The sequence below is a fragment of the Parambassis ranga genome, chromosome 9 (assembly GCF_900634625.1).
Source record: "Parambassis ranga chromosome 9, fParRan2.1, whole genome shotgun sequence".
NCBI lineage: Eukaryota > Metazoa > Chordata > Actinopteri > Ambassidae > Parambassis > Parambassis ranga.
The window spans coordinates 10,154,309-10,165,333 of record NC_041030.1 but is presented as its reverse complement, the minus strand read 5'-3'; the positions used below and the strand labels follow the sequence as shown (position 1 = coordinate 10,165,333).

General features: G+C 40.6%; 1 protein-coding gene across 5 annotated transcripts; it reads left to right on the top strand.

Annotated features, from left to right (window-relative positions):
• The first annotated feature begins 6,499 nt into the window (after window positions 1-6,499).
• LOC114441699 (uncharacterized) lies at window positions 6,500-10,145 on the top strand. 5 transcript variants are annotated; one of them, XM_028414742.1, is made up of 3 exons: window positions 6,500-6,547; window positions 7,182-7,492; window positions 7,638-10,145. In XM_028414742.1, the coding sequence occupies exons 1-3, from the start codon at window positions 6,533-6,535 to the stop codon at window positions 9,766-9,768; spliced, it is 2,457 nt and encodes an 818-aa protein (XP_028270543.1). In that variant the 5' UTR covers window positions 6,500-6,532; the 3' UTR covers window positions 9,769-10,145. The 5 variants fall into 5 exon arrangements, with proteins under 5 accessions (XP_028270543.1, XP_028270546.1, XP_028270548.1 ...); XM_028414743.1 differs by lacking the exon at window positions 6,500-6,547 and having other exon boundaries at window positions 7,021-7,492; window positions 7,638-9,774; window positions 9,903-10,145; XM_028414744.1 differs by lacking the exon at window positions 6,500-6,547 and having other exon boundaries at window positions 7,021-7,492; window positions 7,638-9,774; window positions 9,865-10,145.
• Window positions 10,146-11,025: the final 880 nt, after the last annotated feature.

The following is an 11,025-nucleotide window of genomic DNA, read 5'->3' as shown; positions in this document are numbered from 1 at the left end:
TGAAACAAAGAGGATAAGAGCAGCGCTGTGAACCGGCATGCTGTGGTAATGTCAATAGTCAAAAGAATCCACTCTCTTCAACTACAAATTAAAACCACATCTAGGGACAGCATTTTGAATTCAGCTTAGATTGAGCAAATATAAATAACAATGCAACCCTCCAAACCTCAACATGCTGACCGCACATTCTCCACGAATACATTATCTTAAAAAACACTCACCAAGTGTGACACTTTGACCTACCCAGCAAAGAGTTAACATGTTCTAAATTGATGCAATTGAGCAGAAAGGGTCACAGGATCATGTGTTAACGAATGTACACATGCTTGGTTCTCAGCGCTCTGCGAAGCATCCAGCCAACACTTCCCCTCTGACAGCACTCGGTTGCCCTGGACTCCTCTCCAAAGACTCTCTCTGTAAATAAAGGCTGCTTTTGTTGAGGCCCAGTGCGTCAGAACCATCATCTCCAGAGGGCAAGTGGAATATGGAGGAGAGATGTAGGGGTGGGTGGAGAGAGTAAGGCAGAAAGACAGAGCGAGAGAGAGGGAGAGAAGCAAAGCGTTTAGGTGGGGGTGAAGGGCAGGGGAACTGACAGAGGTCTGGGTAATTGCAGCACAATGGAGATTGTGTTTGATCTCTGAGGTGTCCAGGCCTATTTAGTGGGGGTGAATGTGCCAGGCTGAGGAATGTTGTAGCTCTGAAAGACTGAGTTTATCAGGAGTTCAGCAAGTGAGAACAAGAAGGGAGGGGGAAAGATAGAGACAGAAGAGAGAGGGACAGAGAGGTTAGCCAGACTGCCTTTTCATTATTGGCTAATTATGTCTTAAAAGCCTCTTAGAACTTCACTGTACATACTGTTCACACATGTTGTATGTACTCTATCATGCATCTCCCTCTGTTTTTGAACTGAAGTGAAAAGGCCAGTCTGGTCTGTGGTGCAGTGCAGCAGCAGCCTCCTGATAGCAGGGCTAAACTGCTGGAGAGCAGAGAGTGCCCGCACAGAGCAGAAGGCTCTTTGAACTCTGTCTGTACTCTCTGCTGCAGAGCTTGAACTGGGTTAATCGCTATTAATATTTAACACGCTGCCAAAGTTCCAGCCCAGAAACTATATCAAAGCCAAGAGCTCCATCCAGCAGAGCTCTTTCAGTACTCTTCAGTAGCAAGCTGGCTGGCATAAACACGGTGAAGCTGCTGACATGAGACTTGATAAAGTTATTTAATTCTTTTTTAAATAAAGGAGATTCTTTGCAAGAGAAATCGGTAATTCCATTGAGATTTACACTGTATTTTTAAGAATGTTTGCTCTCACAATCAGCTACGAGCTTTATTTTTTTTCTGTTGTACTGTTTGGCAGCAGATATCTATACTAGTTTAGGCACAGGCAAGTGACATTATTGACAAAGATGAAAAATGAGCAGATACAGAGGTTTACGTTGTAATCAACAGTGTTGGGAGGATGGGGTTATGAAACAACTTCAGGTCGCCACAGGGCTGCTGCTCTGTTGCTGTTGCTCATCTCTCTGTCTGTCTGTACTGTCAGCTCAACAAACTGGATTATTTCATCAGAGTTCAAGCCTCTATTGCCTCTGCCACTGCAGTCTTTTTCACTCTCTCCCCCCTCTTTACATCTATCTCTGTATCTGTCTCTGTCTGTCTCTCTCTCTCTCTCTCTCTCTCTCTCTCTCTGTCTCTCTCTCCTTCTCTCTGCTCCCAGCACCAGGACCTCAAACAGCATGGTTAAATACCCAGGCCAATGTGTCGCTCTTCAAAGAGACTCAGGTAGTAGATATGCTGGCAATAGGCCAAGATCAAAATGAAGAGTTATTGTAGAGCATTGTGGACCTCAGTTGAACCATATTAAGGGGCCCCACCTGGGCCAAAATCTTCCCACAAGGCAGCTGAAATATGGGTCCTAGGTCCCACTTCACCCCGTCTGAAAAAAACACTAATACCACGCCGGGACCCATTTTTATTTCACTTCATAAATCACACCAACAGTACGAGGAAGTTCATTTGGCGTAGAAGAGCTTATGTTAGCTTTAGGCCTTGTTGTAAAGTTCCTTCTCTGGGTACATCTGCCTACTTTGTTCAAACGAAACAGAAACAAAAACAACAGAGCGGTTCTAAATGGCCAAAATTAATTTTGATTACTTGATGAGTGGCTGTTTGTTGCTACAAGTCCTGCTTGATAAAATATTAAAGCGCAGCTGAAGGGGGCGCTTTGTAGAAGACAAAAGCTGGAAGCAATTTGTGTAGCTACCAAATTAAAGTTATTCACCACCAAGGGTAATTTAATTACCATTCTTTAAATGTTTGAATGACTTTGACCTTTGGAGTACTCTGAGGTCGTGCAGGTGTATTTACTTAAGCTGATTCAGAATCAGTAACATGAAACAAGGTCCCAAATCAAATAGGCCTCCTCCCAGAATATCTGGTTACCAAAAAGCAGCTCTTTGTGTTTGTAAATTAAATTAATATCTAGCCACCATGTCATTAGGCCTGTTTTCTTAATACCTTGAAATCTCTCTTAGGCCCTGTTTTATCCCCCTGTGCAAGAGACAATGACAATGAAGAGCAGTGAGAAAGACATAAGCAAGAGATGAAAAAAAAGCTGACAGTGTTTCCCAGGATGCACCTCTCCCAGCATGGCTCATGAATGGAAACAGGTGTGTGTGTGATTGTGTGGTGGGTCCTGAAGATTCGGGCCTATGTGGCATGTCTACTGCCTAGGTGATTTGGGTCAATGGAGCACATCTGGTACTAGTCACAACAGAGTGCACACGTCCACGGCCCTCAGACACCCCACCAGGCGAGTAGGGAAGGAGAGAGAGGCAAGGGCAAAGAAACATCTGGGTTCTCTCTCTCTCACTTACACACACACACACACCACACACACACACACATTTGGGATTCTGTGATTTTTGGGGTTGCTTGGATTCCTCCAGGTGCATGTGGATAGTGAACAACAGGAGTGGGTGCATATGTGTGTGTGTGTGTGAAGGGGAGGCGGGAGGAAGGGGGGCACATTTGACTGACAGGCTTGAACCAGAATGTTCTCCGTGCCGGGTGAGCAACTCTCCCAACATGCCCACTCTTTTTTTTTCCTCTTTTGTTTCTTCCACAGACTCTTTCCCCACTTTGTCAATCCTACATAATCTTCCTTTACTTTCTGGCACTGACTTATATGAAGGCCTATATGTATATGTATATGTATATTATTTGTTCGGGGCAGGTGTAAACCAGGCAGTTTCTGTTTGCTGTACATGTAAATTAAAAAAAACAACCCACTACTATTGTTGTGTGACATGATGGAACTTTATGAGTCATGCAGAAATGCAAAACAAGAGATATGACAGTAGATAGAAATAACACACGCGCCTACACAGACATACACACAGCCAGTTTACATTTTGGCAAATCTCCAAAGTGGACTTGATACACTGTGGTAATGATAGCGTAAAACTGTATATGAGACACTGTGTCGAATTCTGATGCTGACATCTTTCAGCACTGACAGCTCTCTCAGCTTGCGTTCCTTTCTCTCTCATTCTAACCCAGTTACCTCACTTCACCCACCAGTACCTTACCACAAGCCCAAGGCAACAACAATAAACACGATTGGTTCTTCACACAAAAGAAGGCGGGCCATCATCTGGACAGGCATGACAAGGGCCAAGTGAAATTGATTACAAGTGTATCGGACTGAGAGGGTAAATTTTTTGTGTGCCTCAGAGTGTGTCTGCGTATGTGTGTTAACATAAGGTTTCGGGTTCTTTCACTAAGTTTGAGCGCTGTGACGAATATGGGAAGCGATGGCAGGTTGACTGGAGTGTTTCCTTCCTTCTCTTGTAACAGCACGTAAAGGAAACAAATGCAGGTTCCCCTCTTTTGCTCACACAATCCAAACAAAGAGGCATGTGTCATAAATGTAAATGTGTTTGCCAGTGACTGTGTGTCTTCGTGATTGCCTTGGTGTTTGTTGCGAAGCACAGAACATTACATTTGACACTTTGACAGCCTAACAACAGGGGAATGTTTGAAAACCCCTAACATACTGTTCAAATCCCTTCATACAGATAAAACAAAAAACTGAGTCAAATTTTAATCTTGTAAAGATGAGAATTGGTAATGTGATTGGCACTGTATTTGTTTTACATTTGTTAACTGTTTTACAAGTCAAATTAGTGAATTCTCACATCTGGACTTACCTCTATTACCCTGCAAAAACTGGACAGAGACACCAGATTTAAGACCACATCCATCATCATAGGTGATGCAAAGAAGAACGAATATCTACCACATCACATTCTTATCATTTAAAGTTGTATTTCAAGGTTCCCATTGTCAGCATATATTCAAAAAATATTGCATGTTAGAAATAAGTATGCAACTAGTACATACAGTCCCTATTTTGGTTTAGCGTGATGTGTGTCCATGTGAGCACAGAGAGACAGACAGTGGGAGTAAGATTAAGGGAGTGCCCTCAGATGCCCATCTGTCCTGTGCCTGTTTGTGTGTGTGTCATCATTTCATGCCACAGTGTCACTAGGTGAAGCGAGGCAAAGAGTTAACTAGAGCTGACTGGGCCAGAGTAATGGCTATAATCCTCACATTTAGACACCAAACCAAAGACCAGTGCAGTGATTTGTTCTAGTGCTCTAAATGCAATGTTAACTCAGCAGCCATCTGTAGCAATTTAAATAGTCACCGACAGGCATGCATTAGACCATTTTAAAACCTTCATCTCCCCACTCTAATCCTAATGGTTGTAAACTATAAATGAAACCATACAAGAAAATTTAAGGCCTTAATTCCTGATTTGGTTAATGGCTTGCTCCTTGTTTTCTGTTGATGTCTAGCTGTGTTTCTAGGTTAGGGTGATCTCACCATGTGTTTGTGTGGTTGCTGTGTGTAGGGGTAGCCTTGTGACCACAGTTACATTGTTCATCTACCGCTATGGATTCTGGCCCAGAAAAAAAAAGCCCACACACATTCAGTGAGCTATGATCCCACTTGGATTCAAACCAAATAATCTCTCTTACATGTCAGCCTGATTTGTGCTGCAATACCATAACACTTGTCCGTCCATCTTTAAGGACTGCTCATTTGGTTCAGTCATACAACGGACTACTGTAGTGAACTCAAAGCAAAATGCAGAATTAGAATTTATGTTTCTACAAAACACAGCCTTTTTAAATGTAGTTTTAAAACGTGCCTCTGTCATGTTGCATATTTCAACTGCTTCTTTTAGTCTCTTAGTCATCCGAGGGGATTGTGTGCAGTCACAGATGATGCTGCTGCCGCTGTGAGCTGTTGATTTCTCGGGAAAGCCATTAGTGTTGTTTGTCTACTCAGAGCTGAGCTGGGTTACTGGACCCCTTCTTTCTAACAGTTGGCTCATATTGGCAGTCAGGGCGCATAACTATGAACAGGAAAATGACTTGCCCTTGATGGATTCTTTTTTTACAGAACATGATTTTGCTTTTACTTTCGTTCGTTTTTTGAAACTTTGCAATTAAATTTGTCTTTAGAGACTTAATTTGTTTATGTTACTTTCTGACAGTCAGCCTTTCATCCTTTTCGCATACATTTTCAGTCATTTGACCCTGGAAGGTAATGTAAATGAAAGCTCCAAATTGTCAAAATCAAGAAATTTGAGAATCTTCAATATTCCATTTTTTTTTCTGTACAAGAACAACTGGATATCAATGAGAGGGACATCAAGCTTTTATAAAGCAAACAAATAGAATCTTGCTGAGATAAACACATGAATAGATGTGAGACTATTCTAAGCTTTCTTATACAGCCCTGGAGCAATGAAAACCTGGATTTAGTGAGTGGAAAAGTGCATAAATCATGCTCCTCAGTGCTTCTGGAAAAGCATCTAATGTAGGTGCCATCCAAAGACAACACTTTCCATATTCTGCTGCAGACACATGATAAAGTCTCAGAGGGAGTGAAGAGTGTATGCATCATGAACTGTCCTCGACCAGAGGCCTTCTAATGCTTTTGGCAAATCCTTGTAGTGTAAGTAACAGGACTGTTTATGGGCCATTCCACCAAATCGGTGCCATGTACGTCCCCATGAGATTATTTGTGTAAATATATATTAAAATTGACTATAGAACACATTTTATTGTTAAGGAAATTGTCTTGAACCTTGACCTGATTGCCAGCTTAATATAAATAATTGCAATTATTTAAAAAACCTACTAAACCTAGTGAAAATTAGCACATTGTGTGTGTCCCCAGTCTCTAATACAACAGTGTACCATGAAATATAATAATTAAAATCAAATAGAAATGTTTTATTTTTTACATTTTTGTATGACTCTATATTCCATCTCTGATTTAAAGATGTTTTTTTTTTAATAAATTTATAATACTGTAGTTAAAATATACATTTTAGTCATGTCCCTATGTTTTACCTCAGTCCTGTTACCCTAACACATCCCCCTCTATAAAAAAATTGGAACATTCCACAAGTCACATGGTCAACAGGAAGTTGCATTATCTAGTTCTTCTAAGGAACATGGGCAGACCAAAAGTAAGGTCTCTCTTTTTCTTTTCTGTATATTTGATGATATTTTAACTGTGGCTGAGACGGTCAATATAAACATTCAGTCCTGTTACCTTGTTTTTTGTTAGATGTTAGTTTTTATTTTAAAAAAATACATATTTTTGGTGAATTAGTAGGTGTGCTAGATGTCCTCATGCTGCTAGCATGGACGCCATATTGCTATATTTCATGTTTTAGCTAATTCTTTGCTAAAAACTCAGTCCTGTTACTTTCAGTCCTGTTACTGATATAGTGAGTAACAGGACTGTGTTACTGTAACAGGAGTGAGTATCCCCTTTTATTTAATTGATTTTTTTAAGGTTTATATCAGTTTTTTGATACTGTTGACCTGAATACTAAGGCTGGGGACACAATACATGACTTCCCCAGTATTCAGTAGTTCCCATGTCACATCCTCTCTTTTTCATTGACATGAAATGTTTGCAGTTGGGTTGGTGAACAGTTCACACTACACCACTGTAGTGTAACCCAAACCCTAACCTGACAGGGAATTAAGGGTGAAATCAGACAAAAAAAACTGTGTAGTGTGTCCCCAGCTTAAGTTAGTAAGCTTTAGTTTACACATAAGGTCAGTTTGACAATATAAATGCTATTCTTACAGGGAAAAAATCCACCATTAACTGCTGCAGAAAAGCAGCGGCGCTATCGTGCACGACGTGATGCAGACCCAGGGAGGCGACAAAAATATTTACAGAAAGAACATGACAAGTACAGGAGTGACATAGAGTCAGGCAAGAAGAAAAGAATCTATAATGTCAGTGAGAGGGAAAAGCGCAGACGACGCAGAAAGTGGAGGGAGACTTATCATAGGTTAAAAGCAAGAAAAGAAGCTCAAGAACTCATCATTACACCTCCAGACACCCCCCAAGTATCACCAGTTGACCCTGCAGATCCACAGCCAAGAATTTCCAGGTCCAATATTAGTTTCTGAACACAGCTCCTGTCACATTATGTGTATGGTTTGGCAAGTGTATTTGTCAAATGTGTAATAATTAAATATACAATGCACTCTCATTAAATTGTTAACATTTAATGTTTTTCTCATGATGGGTTTTAGGCAGCAAAATGAAGGGAGGAGAAGAAGCAGAAAAAAAATTAAAAAGCTTAAGGAACAAATTCAAGAACTGCAGATGCTTCTGAAAAAACAAGTTCGAAAAACAGAAAAGTACAAGAAACAAACCCAGCGCATGAAAAAGAATAATCCATCTCCACGTAAAAAGGTTAAGAAACAGATGAGACAGCTTCCTCGTGAAGCTATTCAGAAGACCCTTTTGTTTCATGAGGCTCTTGTACAGGACATCCGAAATAAGTACACAAAAGCACAGGGGGAGAAGGAAAGGCAAATCATCGCAAAGATAGTAACAGGAAAAGTTTTGAAAAAGTACAGACTACAGCGTTTTGCTTTAAACTCATTGGGCTTTTCAAAGAAAAGATGGAACCATGAGAAGGAGGGGAGGTTTAACTTCACCTATGATCGGAAGCGAAACAACAGGATTGCAGCTGGTCTAATAGAGAGGGTGAGAGATTTCTATTTAAGAGATGATGTGAGTCGCATCACAACTGGGAAGAAGCAGACCATCACTCAAAAGAAAAACAGAAAACAAAAACGTTTCCTGTCTGATACGATGAAAAATTTGCACAGGAAGTTTCTGGCAGAAGATAAAAGCTCCATTTCCTACTCCCTCTTTTGTTTGCTCCGACCTTTTTGGGTTTCTCATCCAACTCTGAGTGATCGGGACACATGCATGTGCAAGATGCATGAGAATCTGGGCTTTCTTGTGCAGAAGCTGCACCAGTTGAAAGTGATCAACACAGTCAACCTGGATGATCTTGTGAAAGCCATCACATGTGACACACACAGTATTGAGTGCATGTATGGACAGTGCGCTGAGTGCAAAGATCTTTCCTGCCCAGTGTCCAGCCAGTATAATCCACAGAGTCAAGTGTCTTATCTCCAGTGGGCAATTGTGGATAAGGAGCACAAGAATGACCCCAATGGCAAAACATCTAAAATCACAATCAAAAAAGAGCTACTTGGCACACAAGAAGAACTACTGGAACAGATGAATCTTCTTCTGCATAGATTTAAACGACACATGTTCAACATCAACAACCAGTTTTCCCATTACAGGGCACTGAGGCATGGCTTGAAAGCACATGAATGCTTAATTCATGTTGATTTTTCTGAGAATTACCTCTGCAAGTACAGCACAGAAATTCAAGCAGTGCACTTTGGAGCATCCCACCAGCAGGCAACACTGCACACAGGTGTGCTTTATATGCATGCAATGCCTCAGCCAATGTCCTTCTGTACAGTGTCACCTTCAAGACAAAAAGGCCCACCAGCTATCTGGCAGTATTTGTCACCAGTGCTTGATTACCTACAAAGTGCACATCCAGAGGTCTCTACTATCCACTTTTACAGTGATGGCCCTTGTACTCAGTACAAACAGCGTGGAAATTTTTTCCTGTTTTGCACTGAGCTGTTCAGAAGAGGATTCGCTGCTGGCACATGGAACTTCTTTGAAGCAAGCCATGGGAAGGGTGCCCCAGATGGTGTGGGAGGGGCACTGAAGAGAAGGGCTGACAGTCTGGTCAGCAAAGGGACAGATATTCCTGATGCTGCAGAGCTGTTTTCTGCGTTGCAAAAGACAGACACAACAATAAAGTTGTTTTTTGTCAAAGAGGAAGCTGTTGAAAAAGCAGTTTCAATGATGCCCAACAACGTGCCACCAATTCCATCAACCATGAGAATGCATCAGGCAGTAACCCTAACTCATGGCAAACTAATGTACAGGGATGTCAGCTGTTTGTGCTCAGAAACACAAAATCTTAAGTGTGAATGTTTCAACACAAAGCATTTCGTGTTCAATCAGCAGGCAGCTCCTGGAACTCTCACAGACACAGAAGTCCTATGGCAAAACCCTGATGTTGTAGGAAAATGGTGTGTCCTGAAATATGAAGGTGACCTTTACCCTGGGATCATCATGGACACAAGTGAAACACACATACAAGTGCGTTGCATGCAGAAAATTGGAGTGAACAGATTTTTCTGGCCAGCGCGGGAAGACATTATGTGGTACCTCTTTGAGGACATTGTATCTCTCATCCCTCCCACAAAACCAGTCACTGGTCGACACATGGAAATTGAAAAAGAAGTGTGGGCAAAACTACAGAAGTTTTCTTAAAAAAAGGTTAGACTAAGAAGTTTGTTGTCATGACTTTTACCTGGACCACTATTTGATAGTTGCTGCATCCTGACCAAAAATGTTTTTAACTTGTAGGCAATGGAAGGATCTTAAGACTTCTTCTTCTTTTGCAGAAGAGAACAATAGTAGAACATCTACCAACAGCTTTCTGCAGAAAGGAGCAACACACTATCTGTCCCACCATCCCACCATCTTATGATCACACTTTTTACTCTATCTTTCTTTAATTCCTGTTACCTGACTTCATTCCTGTTACACATGTTTTTTCCTGTTACCAGATAGTTTTTTCTAAAAAATCTGTATAACCAGTTCTTTTTAAATGAAATGAATACAGTGTTTTTAAAACAGTTTAATAAATGGCACAATTTTTAAAAAATCAGCAAAGTTGTGTTTGGGGATTTTTTTTTATATTAAAAATTACGTTGTGTTTTGTAAACAAGTACAACTTGGGTCCATACAAAGTTATTTTTTGGCAAAAATATAAATAATTTAACATATGGCCATTCATTTCCTAAAACTGATTGATTATATGAGGGCAAAACAAAAGAGATATTTGAATATGATTTAAAAACAGCTTTTTAAAAGACACTAGAGTTTCCGTAACAGGACTGAGGAAAATGCGTCCATTGTCTGCTTAGATACCTTGTAAAAAAATAAATAAATGTCCCTGAGATGGACCATTATTTATTTTGAATAGTTAAGCATGTTTATTATTAGACTGCGTCTTGAAAAAAGATAAAAAAAAATATTTATTTTGGAAGAATTATCACATGCAAATGGCACCCATTCGGTAGAATGTCCCTTATAAAGACTGAGCGACTGTGGCATCACCTATATATTTCCTGAAGAGTATATCGTTCCTGAAGTGGCTGTATGTGATGTAACTACCAGCTAATTTGAGTATTTGATTCAAAGCTTTGTGTTTTTCTTTGTTAGTCCACATGTGCTCATTTCCTTGTAGGTGCATGCTTGTTATAGACGTGTTTTGTCAGTCCCACGTCCCAGTGTGCATGCATGTTTTGTGTTTTTCCTTGTGTAGAATGTGTGAACAACCCTATTCTATAGAGGCAGGAAAATGATGGTGTCCCAAAATTTCTACAAGGTCCACCTCACTTAAAAAGTAATCATTCTCTCTTTGAATAGACACATTCACAAACACACACACACATACATGCACACAGTTGACGAGCTTGCCTACGTGCAGTTTTACCTGCTATCCCTCCCACTGCAATAGTA